Here is a 22285-nt window from a genome sequence, read left to right on the forward strand (position 1 = left end):
GAATATTTAAATCGAGAATCTGTATTTATTCGACTGTTTTATAACACAGTTTCTTGGCGCCTATTTTAATCTCGGTCTTTTTGGTTCGGTTATCATTATTACAAAGATTTTGCGGGATATCGACATAGGGAACTCGGTGGTATGTCCTTAACGTTTCCATAACCAACGTCCGAAAATTTGTCTTTCTGTAAAGTCATGACGATTTTACTAGGAAATATAGTGCTATTTAATAATAATAAAGTTCAAGCAACAATTCCTATATGCATTAACTTGGTACTTATATCTCTGCTCCCCGATCCCAGGTAGCAGTCAGGAAAACATTAAAACTTCTACACTCATGCTTCCTATTATCCAACGATTAGCCAGTCCAGGACTATACGCCTTATTATAGTACTGATATTGCTTCTGCCCCTCATAAGTGAATATAATATTCAAGGAAGGTTTTGGAAATTTAATAGGATTTTGAATGTTACAATATTATTTCTCTGAGAAAGTGAAGAATATCTATTTGCTATCCGGTTTAATCCACAGATTAAATATTAGAATGCTATAGAATAATGCTTCTTCTTCTTCCTATGCCGTCCCCATTAACGGAGGTTGGCGACCACATTTTTAAAAGCTTCTCTGTCTTTTGCAACGTGGAATAATTCGTCTACAGTCATGTTTGTCCAGTCCCGAATATTTCGCAGCCATGACTTCCTCTTTCTACCTATTCCCTTTTTGCCATCGACTCTACCCTGCATGATGACCTGCAGAAGACTATATTTATTATTTCTTAGAATAACGCTACAAGCAGCAAAAAAACGGTCTAATAGTCAGTAATCAGAAAACCAAATAAATGTTCTTTAACATACAAAAGAAAGGATGTAGAGTAGGGCATAACGTAACAATAAACCCATATAATTTTGAAAGATTGCAGCATTTTGGGTATCGAACGTTGTCACATAAGAAATAAAATAGAATATTCAGGTAACTAACTGATGTATATATAACCCTCATAACACTTTTAAATCCAGAAGTCTAATACGAATCCCTAAAATCAGGATATATAAAATAGTGATTAAACCAATGCTATTGACTGGATACATGACGAGAACGCTGACAAAACAATGTAAGTAAAACTCAGGTATTAATTAGATTAGTATTACTAGAAAAGCCATTAGAAGTATTGCCAAGAAATGTAGAGCATATAGTGAAATCTAAATATCGTAGAATAAGATATTCAGACAGTATCGAGCGAGAACATTATTGATGAGGAAAGGGAGATCCATCGCTGAGAAAGTGAGAAACTAATTGCCAAAAACAAAGGGTACTTTGTAATAAAGTACCCGTACTCTAAAGCATAAGCATGTCTTTTCCTACTATTTAAGTAAGTGATGGATTCGACCGTTACTTGATGGAAATTTATTTTATCTGACAATAAAACAGGTATGCGTTTACATGTTATAGCCTGTAACTGAATAAGTTGAAGAGGGGACAACTGTTTGTCTCAAGTTGGTCATTCAGAATTATGGCTTTTTTTTAATTTGCTGATTTGCCTAAATTCTAATTTCCATAGAATCCAAAAATACCTTATGGCTTTTATTTTAAATATACTTTTTTAGTAATGAAAATACGTAAACAGAACCTTTAATCCGTAAAATAGTTTCGAAACACAATTCAGATAACTGCCTTAATCTGAACCTTCTATAAATGCAAGGTATAACAGACGCTGATAAAGATGTTAATAGAGACATGGGGAATCTAAAATTTGCATTCCACGACATGTCTCCTCAGCTAAGCAGAAATCGTTAGCGAATTGGTTTCTTGTACTCATACAGAGTAGATCCGAATAAAAATAAAATTAAAGACAGTCAAGATTTCCTTTCACGCAAAAATAGTCTATGTATCTGTTGATACGTATTTCGCTTTAATAAAGCTCATCAGAACAGTTATTCATAGGCTTTCTCAACGTGAAAATTAATCTTTTCCTGTCTTTGTGAAGCAACGATAAAATGGCTTCGAAACGGACGCAATAGCGACATCTGATATTAAATCCGTAAAATAGTTTCGAAACACAATTCAGATAACTGCCTTAATCTGAACCTTCTATAAATGCAAGGTATAACAGACGCTGATAAAGATGTTAATAGTATTAACATATTGTATACATGTACAATAGCATTAACATATTGTATTAACATATTGTATATATATATATACATGTTAATAGTATTAACATAAGTATTAACATATAACATAGTGTTAATAGTATTAACATCTTTATCAGCGTCTGTTATACCTTGCATTTATAGAAGGTTCAGATTAAGGCAGTTATCTGAATTGTGTTTCGAAACTATTTTACGGATTTAATATCAGATGTCGCTATTGCGTCCGTTTCGAAGCCATTTTATCGTTGCTTCACAAAGACAGGAAAAGATTAATTTTCACGTTGAGAAAGCCTATGAATAACTGTTCTGATGAGCTTTATTAAAGCGAAATATGTATCAACAGATACATAGACTATTTTTGCGTGAAAGGAAATCTTGACTGTCTTTAATTTTATTTTTATTCGGATCTACTCTGTATGAGTACAAGAAACCAATTCGCTAACGATTTCTGCTTAGCTGAGGAGACATGTCGTGGAATGCAAATTTTAGATTCCCCATGTCTCTATTAACATCTTTATCAGCGTCTGTTATACCTTGCATTTATAGAAGGTTCAGATTAAGGCAGTTATCTGAATTGTGTTTCGAAACTATTTTACGGATTTAATATCAGATGTCGCTATTGCGTCCGTTTCGAAGCCATTTTATCGTTGCTTCACAAAGACAGGAAAAGATTAATTTTCACGTTGAGAAAGCCTATGAATAACTGTTCTGATGAGCTTTATTAAAGCGAAATACGTATCAACAGATACATAGACTATTTTTGCGTGAAAGGAAATCTTGACTGTCTTTAATTTTATTTTTATTCGGATCTACTCTGTATGAGTACAAGAAACCAATTCGCTAACGATTTCTGCTTAGCTGAGGAGACATGTCGTGGAATGCAAATTTTAGATTCCCCATGTCTCTATTAACATCTTTATCAGCGTCTGTTATACCTTGCATTTATAGAAGGTTCAGATTAAGGCAGTTATCTGAATTGTGTTTCGAAACTATTTTACGGATTTAATATCAGATGTCGCTATTGCGTCCGTTTCGAAGCCATTTTATCGTTGCTTCACAAAGACAGGAAAAGATTAATTTTCACGTTGAGAAAGCCTATGAATAACTGTTCTGATGAGCTTTATTAAAGCGAAATACGTATCAACAGATACATAGACTATTTTTGCGTGAAAGGAAATTTTGACTGTCTTTAATTTTATTGTTAGAACCTTTAATATTCATGTAACCTTTGATCTCTGGGATAAACCCATCTCCTGAACAATAGCGCCGATATATTTAATTGAAATTTTGTACACTTATTTTACCCGTTTATGTCCTTATTATCCATATATGAGTTGTCACCGATATGATAAACTCACTTACTTTTCACAAAGAGACTCTATATTAAGTACGGTGATATTAACGAAAGAAACCAAGTCTAGATTCGCAACATCCGCAAAAGAATAAGCTGCTCCTCGCCATCTGAACCCTCGAGAGGAATTTCCTTATGGTAGCTATCTTCCTAAAATCTTCCAGGACGGCTCTTGCCTGCAAACACCGGTTAACCTGTGTGAATGTGGGGTGGTACAAGATTCATCCCACCTTCTTAGATGACTTTGCCCTTCAAATCGCTCTTTTCTGAAGTGACAAGGTTTAATTATTTGAACTGAACATATAAAGGACAGTCAGTAAGCTATTGCTTTTAAAAATCATTGCAAATTTGACACTAACTCCACTTATATTGATTACATATTACCCCTAAATAGAAGATAAAACATTCAGAAGTATGTAATATTGGTGAAGTGGTATATTCTTGTTAGATAAATTAAGCATTCTTTCCTTTTTTGCGCATTACTACCAATTTTTACACAAAAATATCTATCTTAGCACTTAAATATTTATTCTAAGATAAACTATCTAGAATTATATATAGTACACAGACAAAACCAGAAATAAAATAATAAAGAAGCTGTATACAAGATATCGTTAAACAATGGATGAAATAAAAGAAGTTCTTATTAATCGGATTCTTAAACGAAACATATAAAGACATACTGACGTTAACAAAATACATTAGGAAATTTCCGCATATGAAAAAATACATCCAATTTGGTAATGAAATCCTTTTGTATCCATAAAGCTATTTTTAGAAAAGCACGTACCTACCAAAAACAAGTATTTGATAGTATACATATCTATTACATACTGTAATGCGTATGAATGATAACAAAAATAAGGAGTCCGTATGAGCCGTTTAGAACATACGCTGGAAATATACGGCTTAATCGCCTAGTTGCCAAACTATCGGAGCTTACTTAGACCGATATACTTATGGTTCCAATATACAGTGAAAAAGATCTGAACGACCCCTATAATATATACACGTGAACTAAGCGATATACATTCATGACACAGGGCTACTTATGAGCTCCACAAAATTTTTAAAAATTATGAAACTATACATGTTAACGAATCGACAGAGTCAATATTATGGAATAGTCAAGTGAGCTCCGTATATCGGTGTCTATTTGACCACGGAGCTTTTTTGAACCTGAATTTAAACATGGGCGGAGTTCACTTTATGCCGTAGATATATATATACATATACATATATATATATATATATATATATATATATATATATATATATATAATATTAAATATATATACAAAAGGAACATTTTTATATTCGAGAGAGGAAGAGAGAGAAAATATATCTTCTGTCTCTCTCTCTTACTCATTATCTTACATATGTAATGATTTCACAGATTCACTCCCATACAAATTTCCAACGTGGAGCGCGCGTATAGAAGTATAACTTCAAAAATTTAATAATATGTTTGTTTTTTTAATATACCCTAAAACTGAAGGCGCAAAGAATCGATTGCAAGTTACAAAATACTTGTAGAGTCACTGTTTGGACAAGTACAGTTGTTTAAATAATCGCTCTCTCGGATAAACAAATTGAATAAATTGTAAACTATTTTTTCGATCGGCTTGATATTTAGCACACTTTAATAACTCATTAATTGCAATAATTTCAAGTAGTTATATTACCTGTCGTTAGGCAAAAAACAAAGTTATTAACATTTATAAAAACAATATCTTAGAGTTTACGGGTTTTTTGCAACTATCTCGGTCAATTATTTATGTACTTTGAACAATTAAAGGCATTAATGCCTTTAATTTTTCAAAGTTCATTTATTCGAGCATTCAACTTTATATCAAAAAATTATTTATGTATTTTAATTTGGTATCTCTGAACATAAAAAAACTTTTTATGGTCTACAACTTTTATTTGAATCATTTTTCTTTAGAATGTATAAAAAACGTTTTATAAGAATTTTTTTTTACTTTTTAAGATTGTTTAAAAAAACCAAAGCAAAACCAACTATATGTATTCACGAAGTATTCATTAAACCTCGTATCATAAAGGTTGTGTGTTTCCGTGTCTGCTAATTATCATTTGATAATTAAGTCGAAAATAGATAAGTGACAAAAACTGGTAAGATAAATCCAAATTACTTTTGAATTGTTTTTAGTCTTTTAGTCCGGGCGCTTGGTTAGAAATAATGAAGGGCACCTAGTGACTGCTATGATTATTGGTTCTCGCTAAAATGATCCAACAAAATGCAGGTCCGCAAACACCTAACAAGGTACTGTTAATACAACAAAATAGTACCCTCTTTCAGAAAAATTATGCAAGGTCCCAGAATGAACAGATGGTATATACGGCATGGAAACAGACGGAAATGGAGAAGATTTACGCTACGGATAGAGTAAATCAGCTCCAACTCCAGTTAGATAACTTACAAAAATTAAATGAAAGCTTGCAATTAAAATTTGCAGATCTAGAGAAAAACTTGTCCAAAGAGAAAGAACCTAAGAATAAGGAATTTCATACTGACGACGAGGAATTAGCTGAGGAGACAGAGTGGATACGTGTCAAAAACTTCAAAAAACATTGACCCCACCACAAAAAGAGTCATATGTCCAACAAAAGAGAAGAAAAAGCTGGAAAAAAACAAATCCCACCTCCAATAATTGTGGAGAGTATTACCGAATTTAGCCAATTACATGAATTAGTCAGACTACATACTGCTAAATTTCAGATAAAAGTACTTGGAGACAAGAGCGCTAAAATAAATGTCGATAGTGAAGAAGACTTCAGAAAATTAACGAAAAAGTTGAATGAAGTAAATTATCCATGGCATACGTATGAAAATAAGCAAAGCTGACCCATTAAAGTTATGGTCAATAAGTTACATCATTCTGCCAGTAAGGTACGATCATGAACGATTTAAGTAATAAAGGATTCAAGATAATAGATGTCCTACCGAAATTAAAATACAAAACAAAGCAACCACTAAATATGTTTATGTTGGTATTCAGAAATGACGAAAATATCAATAGAATCTATGAGATCTCAGATATCATAAGCGTAAAAGTGCAAATACTTCCGATAAGAAAATCAAAATTGGTACCTCAATGTAAGAGATGTCAGGCATATGGACCCACATAAGGTTACTGGGCGAAAGAACTAAGATGTGTCCGCTGCACAGGAAAACACCTAACAGCCAAATGTGAGAAACCCAAGGACGCAAAACGTAAATGTGTCAACTTTGTAGAAGGACATCCGGCTAACTATAGAGGATGTATCGTGGCAAAGGAAATATAAAAAATAAAAGATAAATATAACAAGAAACAGACCTTACCCAGACAACCACAAAGAATGCATCCAAAACCTGTAGAAAATCCAAAACAAGAAGAAAACAAAACAAGAACTTATAGCATGGTAGCAGCTGGTAAAAGTAACGAAGAAAACTATAGTAGTCAAAAAGATCTGAAAATAGAAGAAACACTACAGAAAATATTAGAGAGATTAACTAACCTGGACGAGCGTATAACCATAATAGAATATAGCACCAAAGGAGCTATACCTAAAAGACTTGGTAATAGCGGGTATTTTACGAATAGTAGAATGGAATGCCAATGGCATCTTGAAACATCAGCAAGAATTACAAGCGATACTAGATATAGAAAAAATAGACATATGCCTCATTTCTGAAACCCATTTTACGAATGAGTCATATATTAGATTTAGGGGTTATAAAACTTATCATACTACTCACCCTGATAATGAGGGTGGTAGTGCAGTAGCGCAATAGGAGGTAGTGCAGTAATAATCAAAGAAAATATTATGCACTATCAGGAAATGGGATACAGAACTAATGAATTTCAGGTCACATCAGTAAAAATTAAATGTAAAAACTATGAGGTAATCATCACAGCGGTTTACAGTCCGCCAAGACATGCCATTAAGAAAAATCAATATGTAGATTTTCTGACCAGTCAAGAACATAGATTTATCCTTGGAGGAGACTTCAATCCAAAACATACGCATTGGGGATCACGACTGACTACCACCAAAGGGAAAGAATTTTTAGAAGCAATGAAATATATAAAATGCGGCGCAATATCAACGGGAAAGCCAACATACTGGCCTACTGACACAAATAAAATCCCAGACCTTTTTTTAATTTTTAGATTTTAGATTTTTAATTTATTTTTGTAAACAACATGGCTGTTTATACGGCCGCAGAAAAGGTTTAAATAATAAAATGGTTTTATGATGGTAATTCTGGAAAACAGTGCGTAATTTATTTTCTGTGTTTTTTGAGGGGAGACCAATTCCTTGCGTACAGTCAGTTCATAATATTAAAAATTATGAGAGTTTTTTATTGACTTAAAAATTACAGAAAATGCTACGCTCAAGAAGTGTCACCAGAAAAAGTTGAGAAAAGAGAATACCGGCATACACAAATTTGTGCAACAATCGAGGTAGATTCAACACGTTCAAGTAGAAGCGTTTTTAGGGAGTTAGATGTTAGCAATGTTACTGTAACGAAAGTATGGAAAAACACGGTTACAAGAATTTTAAATATTATCCAGATTATAAGAACGCAGCACCTTTATCCAGACGACTACTTTCGGAGAATTGGGTTTTGTGAAACTATAATAACGAAGGCTAACGATGAATTCAATTTTATTAAAAACATTTTATTTACTGATGAATCTTCTGTTTCCTAAGTAGGGAGACACAATCCTTAAATTACGAGGTATTGGGCGCGGGAAAACCAACACAGAAGTGTTGTTTACCGAACTCAACGTCCTCAAAAAGTTAATGTCTGGACTGGTATTTTAGGATACCACATATTAGGTCCATTTTTTGGACCTATGTGTAAATCTGGAGAATCTTTGGCTACATTAAGACGGCTGTTCAGTTCACAACGTTCGAATAATTGGGGAGTACTTAAACAATACTTTCCCAAATCGAGTTATCAGCGGAACAGGCCATATTAAGTGGCCTGTGCGATCCACAGATCTTGCAACCATGGACTTCTTTGTTTAAGGACATTTAAAAGCATCATCTACGATCATCCTGAGGCTAGAGCCCAAAATTTGGATAAATTAAAAAACCGAATAAGAGAAGCCTCCAATTCTGTTACAGCAGAAACTTTTACATCTGTCCACAGAAGTTTTTATGACAGATTGGGATACTGTTCAGCCGTAGAAGGACAAATATTTGAATCATTTCTGTAGGGCATAAAGAATTATTTCTTATTACATTGGGAACTATTTTTTATTTTTAATAAGAGTATATTTTTTGTTTTATATTTTAAAAGAAATGAGCTTTTATTTTTAATTCAACCTCAAAAAATAGTTCACATTATTAAAAACCGATACCAATGCACCGCTTTATAAAGGTCAGTGTATTTTTATTGAGTTTATTGCATAAGAAATGAATCATGTATACGTAAGCAAAACAAAAAACGACGGACATAGATGCATATCACTTGCGTTGTTATGTGTTAGTAAATGGTTTTCGTTTTCTGTCTAGGAATTTAAAGCTAAGGTGTCGAAGGGGATCGAAGAATTACAATTACCTCGTACGAGGCAATGTTGCGATTTTTAGCGCTTGAAAAAATTACGTACTGTATATATATATATATATATATATATATATATATATATATATCTATATTAAACTTAGAGCTAAGATTAATATTATTATAAAAATTAATATTAAACTCACCAGTCTTCCGGGTTGAACCGCGTCGATATCCATTTTGCCGAGCTTTCGACATCCTCTCTGATGTCTTCTTCAGGGCTTCCGAGGTCTCAGTCTCCCGAGCCCCCAGACACTACTACACTCACTAGTCACTTCTAGTTCACTCACTAGTTCACTACTGTAGTGTAGTGAACTAGTGAGTGAACTAGAAGTGACTACTGTAGTGTAGTGAACTAGTGAGTGAACTAGAAGTGACTAGTGAGTGTAGTAGTGTCTGGGGGCTCGGGAGACTGAGACCTCGGAAGCCCTGAAGAAGACATCAGAGAGGATGTCGAAAGCTCGGCAAAATGGATATCGACGCGGTTCAACCCGGAAGACTGGTGAGTTTAATATTAATTTTTATAATAATATTAATCTTAGCTCTAAGTTTAATTGTACTAACCGCGGAAATCTTTCCGAACATATATATATATATATATATATATATATATATATATATATATATATATATATATATATAAAATATGGCTACTTGCTTAAAAGATCGAGGCAAAGTCAAAAAATTAACATAATAGTTTCTTAATTCATAAATTTGTTGAAATCGATTTCTAGATTAGAAATCGAAACATCTAAACAAATGTAAAATGTAATTCTAAATACAATCAATTGTGGTTTAATACCATTATAAAACAATATTTAACAAACTTTAGTATTTTTTGTAATATATAACTTAAAGTTAAATTTCTATAACTTAAAACTTACTTGTTTATGGTAGGCTGCAGCACTAACGTAAATAAAATGCAGACAAATATAAGTACACAGATACCATAACATAGTCCTAAAAATATTTCTAAAAAACTTTTTGCACTTTGTTAAGTTCAATACTGAACTATTATAATTCTCTTGGAAATTTTTATATAAAATAAAAGGTCCTGTTAATACTGTTGATGGATAAAGACAATATGCAAATACATCTAAACATGTTTTAGATGAATGCCCAGCTTCTAAACAAAAACTCAAACATTTTAAATTGAGCCAAAATAAACTAGATATGAGCAAATAAATTTCAAAATCTTTAAGATTATATTCTTTATAGAATTCTGGCTCATTAATTATGGATTTGAAGTAATTTAAAATGGCTAGAACAAATCCTGAAATAAACCATAATGGTATGACTCCTAATTTGAGTTGATTAACAACAGAAAATAACATAGGTTGAATAAAAAAAATTGTCAAGTAAATGTAATTCCACTTAAGGAGAATGTAGCTTACAGTAAAGGTAATTTGCCATATTTGTAGTACCTAAAACAGAAATATTAACAAATTAAAAATTTATAAACAACAATAATCAATAAGCAATAAATAATGAATTATAATTTTTTTTAATGATCTAATAATATAAAGATATTTTCTGAGAAAAAAAACGAAAAATTAAATTTTTGAAACAAAAACACACTTCTAAATCTAAATGTTGGTTATTTTTGCACCCGAGTATAAATTTACCACATTACTGAGGATAAATTACCACATATCAACCATCAAATCAACATTAAGCAGATTGAAAGAGTTGAGAAATATAACTATCTGAGGATATGTGCGAAAAGAATACTAAGCAGTCGAGACATGAGCTTAGAACTAAAAATACGTAGGTATAGTAAAATGTAGTAAATATATCCTTCTATATGGTGCAAAGATGTGGACCATGAAAATGTACTGATGCAACAAAATAGAAGCCTCTGAACTATGGACTTCTAGAAGAATATTAATAATACCCAAGACTGATAAAATATATATATATATATATATATATATATATATATATATATATATATATATATATATATATATATATATATATATAAACTAAGGTACACTCGAAGAGTGGTGGGTTTTTTCGGTCAAAGTGGAGAAATAAAAGACAAAGAAGGTGGCTACTTCATCTATTTATTGAAGACGTTTCGCTTTCTGCTCAGAAAGCATCATCAGTTCATCTAAAAAGAACAATATGAAACCTAACATCCATAGAGAAGTTACAAAAAAAGTGTGTTACCTTACAAAGACATGTAGCAGTCAATGATGTTAAAAATATGAAAACGCTTACGAAACTGGACATTTAGAGTTAAAGTTGTATAAAACAATTAATTGAAACTAGGTATAGTATGCAATTTAACAAAATTAGCACAGCAAAAGAACATGTGATAAACATACATGTATATAAAAAAGTTATATAAAAACTTAAGTAAAAAACATTAAGGTTTATTTTAAAGTGTAAAGAACTAGAAAGATCATGAGAATGCACTTCCAACAATTTATTTAATCAATTAGATTTTGATTTTAACTTTAGGTAACATTATTAAGTTATTTAAGATTAATATAGCAATAAAGATAAAATGAAGTTACCAGTCTTAAGCTTACTGAATCTCGCAGGTAAATGAATTTACAGGTTTAACACCCACGCACACAATGTGAATAGATATAGCCTTGAGGTCAAAATGACAAAAACAGCAAGGCAAACTACCAACCTCTATATAATAGGGCGTTATATTCAAAGAATGTGATAAATTTGGTTGACAACTTGTCGTTAAAAAGCCAAACAATGAAAGGAAAAGGTGGTTAAGATCACCATTTACCCTACAGTGATTGATTTGTCAACAAAGAATAAAGCATGTGAGGTCAATCCAAAATATCATATATTATAATATTAATGACGTCACTGGTTAGCAAGCCAACAGGTGAAGATTAATTCAACTTCCACAGTCCGAGGTTCAAAACATTTGGAACTGTAATGAAAAAGATTCTATAAATCAATTTCAGTTTAAAATTTTATCAAACAAGTTAATCAAAAAGAACAATTACTTTAATTATGTAAAAGTGATATTGACAAATAGTTAATAAAATGTAAGTTGATAAATCTAAGTTAAGGAAAGAATAATTTATTTTATTTTATTTTTATTTAAATTTATTATATGAAAATGTGATAAAAAACCCATTATGGGACAAATTTTAAGTAAACAACATATTAAGCCTAATTCTGCAAAATTAATGCATGATAAATTTGGCTCAAATTACTAATGTCGGTTCTCTTATTAAGGGTATTTGGATGTTTTAATATTGCACACATTTCTAAAAACTGTCTTTTAACGAGATTGCGTTCAGTGCCAAGAATTTTAACTTCATTAAAGTTTACTTCGTGCTTAGTGTTAATAGCATGTTGGGCAAGAGCACAAGTATGCTTAGATAAATTAATATCACTGCGGTGTGTCGTAAGACGCCCTCTCAGTGATCTCCCAGTCTGACCGATGTAACATGAGTCACACTCAGCACAAGGTATATGATATATTACAGTCACTTGTTCCAGAAGGGACAGAGGTGTTTTAGTTTGAGAAAACAAATTCCTGACAGTCTTAGCATTCTTAATTGCAATTTTAACCGGTACGTTGTTATGTTTGTACAGTTTAACGAGTTTCTCAGTAACTTGGGGAAAATAAGGTAACGATGAGTAATGGGTAGTTGGATTCCCAAGTACAGTATTAGGCAGAACAGTGTTGTTAATTGAATTATTTGATATTATTCTAAGTTGGTCACCATTGGGTATGTCATTTAAAGAAGAACCATAGCTTTGAACGAAAAGGTATTTATTAATAAGGGAGGATGGATAGGAAATCTCAATCAGAATTTTCTTAAGTAATTGAAGGGATTCCCTTCGATTAATCGGATGTGTCAGTCTATTTAGCCTGCAGCTTAAAGCTTTAATAAGTTTAATTTATATTTAAAGGGATGACAAGAGTGGTAGTTGAGAAACCTATTAGAGGCCATTGGTTTCCTGTACCAACTTGTAGTTAGGGTGTTATCTCCCATTCTAATGACACGCATGTCTAAGAAGGGAATACTATTTGTGTTCGAGTCCTCTAGTTCAACAGTGAACTGTAAATGAGGATCAAACTCATTGAATAAAGACAAGGTGGCCTGAATCTTGTCTGGAGGTAAGGCTAGTAATAAGTCATCAACATACCGTTTAATAAAAGGGATTTGGAAATCTAAAAGACCCAAACGGTCAGATACTAAATCATCCAGTACATAATTAACTAGGATGGGAGAGATTGAGGAACCCATAGGTGTCCCAAAAATTTGAAGGTAATATTTGTCGTTGAAGACCAAAAAATTAGTGTCAAATATTAATTGTAAAAGTTCTGCAAATACATCCCAGGATACAGGACAGTTTGGTTTAATGGAGTTCCAGTGATTTCTTAAGGAGGTAATAACGCTAGAGAGAGGTAAATTAGTGAAAAGAGATACCACATCAAAACTCACTAAAATGTAGCCTTGTGGAAGTTCAAAATTATTAATAAATTCACTAAAATGAAAAGAATCAACAATATTAAAGTTGTTATTATAATTATAAGATTTAGATAAGATGTCAGTTAAAAATTTTGCAATATTAGTGTTCGGTGAATTAATGGAGGAAACAATTGGCCTCATGCTCAATGTGGGCTTATGTATTTTAGGTAGACAATAAAATCTGGGAGCATATCCATCCTAATTATGTAAAAATTTTTGCACGTGGTTGATCTATGATCTTTATATTTTTTAAGTGTAATGAATTTATTTATTTTATTTGTAAATTTAGAGCATGGGTTGGTAGAAAGAGGTTGATAGTATCCCTTCTTTGTCTTTTATTTCTCCACTTTGACCGAAAAACCCACCACTCTTCGAGTGTACCTTAGTTTATTTTGGATTGACGGTCGTACTCCTTTTCTCTCTCTCTCTCTCTCTCTCTCTATATATATATATATATATATATATATATATATATATATATATATATATATATGTTATATGTGAAAATAGTCACCTTGAACCACTCAAGGGTTACCGACACTTTGGTTTCGCAATATCAGTTCCTATTTCATCATCCTTGCAGCAAGCGTTCCCATAGAGATAGCTGACCATACACGGACATCAAACTCTGACCAAAGCTGGCCTTTCGTGGGAAATGCCGACACCACATTTTGTAGGAAGATTATAAATTTAGGACTTTGACATTATTGTCTCACTCGTCATTTAAGTTTCTTGCTAATAACATATTTGTATTATAATTTTATTTGCTTCATTTTATCGTAGAACAAAGTGTAACTTTTAATTGTGAAATAAATCTTTTTTAAAAAGTCAATCAAGAACAAATTAGTGATTTAACATATATATATATATATATATATATATATATATATATATATATATATATATATATATATATATATATATGTATATATAATATATATATATATATATATATATATATATATATATATATATATATATATATATATATATATATATATAGATCTAGCGGTTAATGTGGGCCCCGTACTAAAACGGTATTATACTAACTCCAGGAGAATATACACCGTGTATATTATTATCTGGGTAGCGCTTTATGTGGACTCCGACCAACACGTCGGATTAAGTGGACTCCGTAATAGGTTAAAACACTTTTGGGATCCGTATACATTTCTTTGCGTACACAACTAAACTCCTCCGATGTTGCCAATAATTTGATTAGTCGTAGATTTTTAAATTTTACAGCAGGTACGTTTTGGAACTTCAAATTAATTTAAATATCAATCAATTTAGTTATCGAGAAATTTAACAAATACGTACTTGGTTAATGTAGTTAAATATTTTATGGTGGTAATTTATATTACTTGCTTTAATTATAGATAAACTAAAATTAGTGTCTATTATAAACTTTGAAAAGGCAAGTGTCCATTTTTATGTACTAGTATTTTTTTAAAGCATTGGCACTGAAACATTTATTATATTATAAATGTACGTTCCGATGTTTCGATTGCTACAATATTTCTTTCATCAAGCAGTAAAATTTAAATTATAATAATTTATAAATCAATCTTAAAATTATAATTTTTACTGTCTAATTTAAATATTTCGATTTTTTAATGTAGGGAATTCAATATACTACTATACTTTAGATACACATAAACACATGGATACACTTATGGCAGATACTATATCAGTAGTGAGTCATTACCCAGATATAATATTTCGGTGTCTTATGGTAACTTAATTTTAGCCAACATATCTATTACAATTACATATATATATGTTCGGCCTTATCGTTTTAAAGACTTTATCGCTTGTGCAAGCTATGATTAAGCTATTTCAATGTTAAATCATTGTTTTTTGTATCTTGCGTTGTCAGGCATATAATTTTTAATTTAGAAGTACATGTATGTGTAATATTCTTTTTTCTGTCACTTGGTTTAAATATAGTACACTTACATTCTTCTTGCTTATTTATTTTTATTTGTAATACTTATAAAGTATGTAATAACGTACCCGTTGTTGCAAAAATCAACAACGGGTACGAAAGATATCAGGTATTAGGGGTAGTATTTGTCAATCTAAATGCCGCTTACGACATATTAAATTAGAGAACATTTCTCCAAAAATCCTATGACGTCCCCTTAGATAAAAACATCACTTGTTTTATCCACGATCTAGATTGAATTGCTCTCTTCTGTTTATTCGCTTGTATTTGTTTTTCATTTTGTTGGTTTTAAGTAAAACATTTTTCGTGTTCTCTTCACTTTGTTGAAGATGTCGCAGACGGGAGAGAGTTTCTTATGAGATCAATATCATTACCATATGCTAGAAGTGCTTGGTACATTGGGCCATTAATGGATTGCATTTTAAATAGGCGATTTCTATTTTAGTAAGCTATTCTTTAATTTTTTGAATATTTGAATTGAGAATCTGTATATTATTCGACTGTTTTATAACACAGTGTTTCTTGTGTTATAGAATATAGTGCTGTTTATATAGTGCTGTTTAATAATAATAAAGTTCAAGCAACAATTCATATATGCAATAACTAGGTACTGATATCTCTGCTCCCAGATACCAGATAGCAGTCCTGAAAACATTAAAACTTCTACACTCATGCTTCCTATTATCCAACGATTAGCCAGTCCAGGACTATACGCCTTATTATGGTACTAATATTGCTGCTGTCCCTTATAAGTGAATAAAATATGCAAGGAAGGTTTTGGCAATTTAATAGGATTTTGTATGTTAGAATATTACTTCTCCGAGAAAGTGAAAAATATCTATTTGCTATACGGATTTAATCTATAGATGAAATATTAGAATGCTATAGAAGAATGCTATTAGCAGCAAATAATATGTCAGATAATATGCTGGAATTAGCAGTAGCATGTACTAACAGTGGCCATACCTAGACCAATGTTAGTACATGCTTTTAGAAAAGAGAAAGCCAACTTATCCAATTCAAAAGCAGACAAAATTAATTCCAAATATGGATCGTAAGCCAATCCCTTATGTAAAGACTCTAAAGTAATAATTAGTCAAACTGTAAGCCAACAGCATAAAGTGCTGGTACTAGATATACAAGTAAAAAATGAAATAAAACCAAAATATCGAGGAGAGTCACAAAAACAATTAATTGACGTTAACAAGCGACAAAGTAGTTCAATGTAGAACAGAAATAAAAAAAGAATGTGTTGGAATATGGAAAAAGGTCATAATGAAATTTGGAGAAATGTGTCAAAAATTATTAAAGAGGGTGTAACTGAAATATTTGAAAAAATCTCAGGAAATTGACTTAAAAATTGGTAAATATAGATAGTCAGACGATGTTTAAGACAATATAAAAGACAAGAGAAGATTATATAAGGAGGGACAAGAAAAAATATCAGTATCAAATAGATAAAGAGGAAGCAAAAGTAGCGGTAGCACAATCTAAGGTAGCAGCGTATGAAAAGCTGTACAATGAACTGAGTACTAAGAAAAAAAACATATACAAAATTGCTAAAGGTGGAGCAAAGAAAACCAAAGATTTTAATCAGATTAAATGTATACGAGATAAATACATTAAACTATTTATGCAAGGAAAAGATGTCAAAAATCGCTGGAAGGAGTTCTTTAACGACCGATTAAACGAAGAGTTTGAGAAAGCATCTATAGAGGCAACAGAGACAGTAATAGCAATGGTGCCGAAAATGACGACCGCGGAAGTAATTCAAGATCTACATAAGATGAAAAAAGAAAAGGCATAGGTCCTGATGGCATCCCTGGATATATATGATCAGCATTAGTAAAATCAGGAACAAGTTGGCTAACAGGACTATTTAATAGAATTTTGAAAGTAAGGCGAATACCGGATGAATGAAGAAGTAGCATTTTGGTACCTGTATACAAAAACAAAGTAGATGTTAAACTCTGTACAAACTATAGAGCCCTAAAACTACTCTGTCATACCATGAAACTGTGGGAGAGAATAATTGATAGTAGGATACAGGAAGAAACAGAAATATTAGGAAATCAGTTCAAATTCATGCAAGGCAAATCAACAACGGATGCAATTTTTATCATAAGGCAAGTAATGGAAAACTAATGTTAGAACAAGTGAGGGTAAGACTGATAAATTTCATTTGAGAATAGTATTGCATCAGGGGTCAGTGCTAATCCCTTATCTCTTCTAATTAGTGTTGGAAAAATTAACAAAAACATATCAAGGAGATATCCCTTAGTACCTGATGTATGCTAACGATGTGGTGTTAGTAAGAGATAAGGAGAGATAATTGAATTAATGATTGAGACAATGGAGATGGGCGCTTGAGCAAAAAGGTATAAAAATAAGGCAAACAAAAACAGAGTATCTAAAGTGTGCATTTAAAAATCAACTTCAGCTTTACTTTAAATTAGGTTGTATTTATTTATGTAAGTTAATGAAACCAATAATAAAAAAAAGGGAGCTGATTCCAAACCGATAATTTTTATTCAGAGATAAAAAGTATCCCATTATTAATTGAATATACAGAATTATCGATATAACTAAGTGAAAAATTTGTTGAGAAATACGTTTTAGAAAAAAAAATTGTGCTAGTCTTTTTTGACATAGCTTAGGCCTTTGCTAAAGTATAGCATGGGAGTTTAACCTACAAATAGTATACCTATTAGAGCCTAAACTAAATGAGTCCAAATTAATTCACGTCAAGTTTATACATCTGAAAATCTAAAACATTCATTTTACAAAAAACGATGTCTAAATACCTTATGCATCTTCCACAATTACATGAGACCTGTACTTGAGACTTCTATAGTATATGTTAAAAAAAAGGGAGGAACTAAGTTATCAGAAAATGTATCCGCAACTCCTATAGTCATTAACTTGGTACTGATATCTCTGCTCCCCGATTTCAGTAAGCAGTCACCAAACCATTAAAACTGCTACATCCATGTTTCCTATTATCCAACGATTAGCCAGTCCAGGACTATATGCATTATTATGGTACTGATATTGCTGCTGCCCCTCATAAATAAATAGAATATGCAAGGAAGTTTTTGGCAATTTAATACGGTTTTTGTGTGTTACAATATAATTTCTCCGAGAAAGTAAAGAATATCTATCCGCTATCCGAATTTAATCCATAGATTAAATATTAGAATACTATAGAATAATGCTATTACCAGCAAAAAAAAACGGTATAATAGTAGTAACGATAAAACCAAATAGATATTTATTAACAGAGAAAAGAGATGATGTAGAATAGAGCATATAACGTAACAATAGACCCATATAATTTTGAAAAATTGGGGCGTTTTAGATATCGCAGATAACGTTGTCACATAAGAGATAAAAGGGAAAATTCAGGTAGCAAACTGATATATGTATCACCTCATAACACTTTTAAATCCAGAAGTGTAATGCGAACTACTAAAATCAGGATATATAAAACAATGTAAGTAAAACTTAGGTATTAATTAGATCAGGATTGCTAGAAAAACCCTTACGACCGGGAACTAATACTAAGGTCAAACACGTATATAAAAATTGCACCGTCGTACAAGAAACTAAATCTCAACGCTAAAGTTATTGCTTTGCACTTTGTATTGATTTGTGATCTTATTAATAACAGAATTATATATTTCTTTCTGCGACGCTCAATCGGCTCTTATTTTATTTTTTCATTTTTTGTGTTTTACTTACATACGTAGATTCTTATTTTTCTTACTGCGGGATGTATTTTTGGATTTAATTTTTTTGTTTAAAACTTAGCAATTGCCAGCTTGTATTCTGTTGTTATTCTCTTTTGTAGCGTTTTTGTTAAAAGTGCTCTTAAATTCCAAATATTTAGACCGATGAAACATTTCAAAGTGATAGTCATATATTTTTTATTATCGTTGATTTGGAGGACCTTTTTTTGCGCTTTTTTCTATTGAATGTATTAATGTTTTTTGCTTACTAATAATTATTTTCGCTACTATATTAAACTCATCGTCGAAGGTCCGTATAATATGAGGACCTTAATTATTAAACTGTGAGATTTTCTGAATTTGCTTTTCGGGAGATGCTCTCCAAAACGATAATAAACACGATTGGAGACAGGGCATCTTCCTGTTTGAGGTCACTGGACATTTGAAAGTAAGTTGGCAGTTAATTTTCTAATGTATGCCTAGTTCTTCCATAGCATTTTAGTTACAATCTTATAATTATATCATATTATGTTTGTTGAAAATCTATAAATAACTAGCTTATTGTTTTTTTTTATTCCCAACATTTTTCATTAAGTATATAATAGTGAATATTTGATCAACGGTTCATTAAATTTTCCTAATTTCACATTAATCTTTCCTAATTTCACATTTGTGGTTGCTGGATGTCAAAGAAGACACCATTTTCCATAGCGGGTACTATGATTCCATTGGGGTAAAGTACAACCTACATATTTGTTGCCAAATGAATTTTGTTACGAATTTATACTGTGTGCTGAACTTTATTAAATCTTTTACCGCGAATTGAAAAGCATGTTTTAACCTTTATTTGTAACATTTTTCTTTAACGTTTAGTGAAACATTTTACGTTTATCTAAATAAGTATTTTTGCGTTACATTGATATTTATGTGGCAATTGGTAAAGTCATTAGTCTTTTCTGTCGTATCATATTTTCTTGATTTTTTTGTAGACAAGCGGTTTAGTTTGTGTAATATAATATCCCCAATTCGTTTCATAATATATTGTTTTCAAAACAGCTGTTAGGAGAATTCGTTCACTTTTTATAAAGCAATTTGATTTTTAATATTTTGACCACGCCTATTTATCTTTTCCAATATTTGGGATTTGTATAATCTTTATGTATATAATTATCTGTTTATTGATTTTACTCTTTAAATAGAGTTTGGAATGGAATCTTCCCGTTTGAAATCAATGTACATTTGAAAATAAGTCGACAATTTTCTTTTCTGCCATGGTATTTCATAGTTTTATTCTTATGATTATATCAGTGTTTGTTTAAAATCTATAAATAACTAGTTTAATGTTTTTTTTGTATTCCCAACATTTCTCATTAACTGCCTAATAGTGAATAATTGATCAACGATTTTTTCGAAGTTTTTCTAATTCCACACTAATGTTCATTCACCTACTTTATAGTTCGCCTATTTACTCAATCGTTCTAGGTGTATTAGAAAAAATACTGTATATCCTAATTATTAATAGAGAGATAGCTTATATATAGCTTATATCGCTATAGTTTGGGCAGTACATTTTATTATTCCTTTTGTGTATGGGTATACTTTTCAGCAAGTTGGTACTTGCTCTTACTTCTAAATTGACAGATCAGCTGTTTAACTGCCTGTACTGAACTTTCTTTTTCATTTTGCAAATATATATAAAAATTAATAAAAACCACTCTGACATACCGTTGATTGAAATATTGGATACCCTATACTATTTAATCAACGGAAATACTAAGATCACACGGGGAGAATATTATGGGTTATTTCTGGTTTCGTCAAAATTTACACTGAAATTACTAACAAGAGAGTGCTCTCACTTCCACATGTTGAAATTGATATATAGTACCAACAGATGCTAGTCATATACCATCAGCACTAATAAAAGGAAACTATCAAATTAATGTCAATTTCATTTAATCAAACGTACTAACCTTAAAAATGATCATTTAAGGAAACACACCTCAAAAATATTGACAATAAATTAAAAATAGCTTAAGAGTTATAAAAGTAACAGAGCAGCAAAGCTCACAGCATGAGAATAATGCCTCGTACTTTTATATAGAAATTTGTTGACAGACAAATATTTATTTTTTTATATACTAGGTTCTAAAAAAAGTGTACTCAAAACGAATAAATATTATGTAACAAGTGTTTTATTTCAGTTTCATATGAAAGCACCAGATCTTAGATATTATAAATTTCGTCATAGGTGCAAATTTGAAATGAAAACCAAATGATAGAGCATATAGTGAAATATAAATATCTTAGCCCTCTATTGCCCGACTTTTTTGTAAACTTGTTTGTTTATAAAATGTTTTAATTTGTATATGTGCTCAAATATCCATTTACAACAACTAGTAACTTTTTTAGATTTTTTAAATTTCGTTTGGGGAAAGTGTTTAGCAAAAACTAACGAATTAAGTTATATACTTATTTATTATGCCATTCAAAAAAACAAATATTTGTAGTTGTAAAACATAAAGCAACTTTACATTTATCGCACATTACTTTAGAAGTATTACAGCATCCTGGTTTTTTGCATCTTCCCTTTTTTTCAGAAATTACTGGCCAGTGGAAGGTTTGGTCAAGCCTAACTTCCTTTGGTAGTACAATAGCAGTAGATCCTCTCCTCTGTTTTTTTACAATTTCGTTCTCAATTTCACTGAGCCTGGGACGTCCTTTGTTTTTGATCTGGTCATTGCTTGCTAACAGTAAGCTACATAAGTGGGACTTCAACTGTAACAAAGGCAACTGGTTTTTCTTTTTAATTTCAAAGTAATCGGAATCACGACGATACAACAACCAGCTGTTAACAACAGCTAAATCCAGAAGGTGAAAAAATATTTTTAGATACCACTTTTTAGATCTTATGTCTGTTCAGTAAAGAGCAATTAGTGAATCCATAAGATCGACACCTCCAATAAATTTATTATAAAATTGCACTGAATTTGGACAGCATACAATAATTCTTGATTTTTGTTTCTTATCCCACCTCTTGACTAACGAAGTAGGCTCAGAACCAACAAAT

At 31.3% G+C, this 22285-nt stretch overlaps 1 protein-coding gene across 7 annotated transcripts in view; it reads right to left on the bottom strand.

Annotated features, from left to right (window-relative positions):
- rasp (protein-cysteine N-palmitoyltransferase Rasp) overlaps nucleotides 1-22285 on the bottom strand; it is a 372840-nt gene that overhangs the window by 222710 nt on the left and 127845 nt on the right. For 6 of the 7 annotated variants that reach the window (XM_072532070.1, XM_072532071.1, XM_072532065.1 and 3 more), the window contains exon 3: nucleotides 9964-10503. The exons of the other annotated variant lie outside the window; for it this stretch is intronic. In XM_072532070.1, the coding sequence (XP_072388171.1) occupies nucleotides 9964-10503 (540 nt within the window). The remainder of the gene's footprint in view (nucleotides 1-9963; nucleotides 10504-22285) is intronic. 7 annotated transcript variants of the gene reach the window in all.

Source organism: Diabrotica undecimpunctata, chromosome 5 (genome assembly GCF_040954645.1).
Source record: "Diabrotica undecimpunctata isolate CICGRU chromosome 5, icDiaUnde3, whole genome shotgun sequence".
Taxonomy (NCBI): domain Eukaryota; kingdom Metazoa; phylum Arthropoda; class Insecta; order Coleoptera; family Chrysomelidae; genus Diabrotica; species Diabrotica undecimpunctata.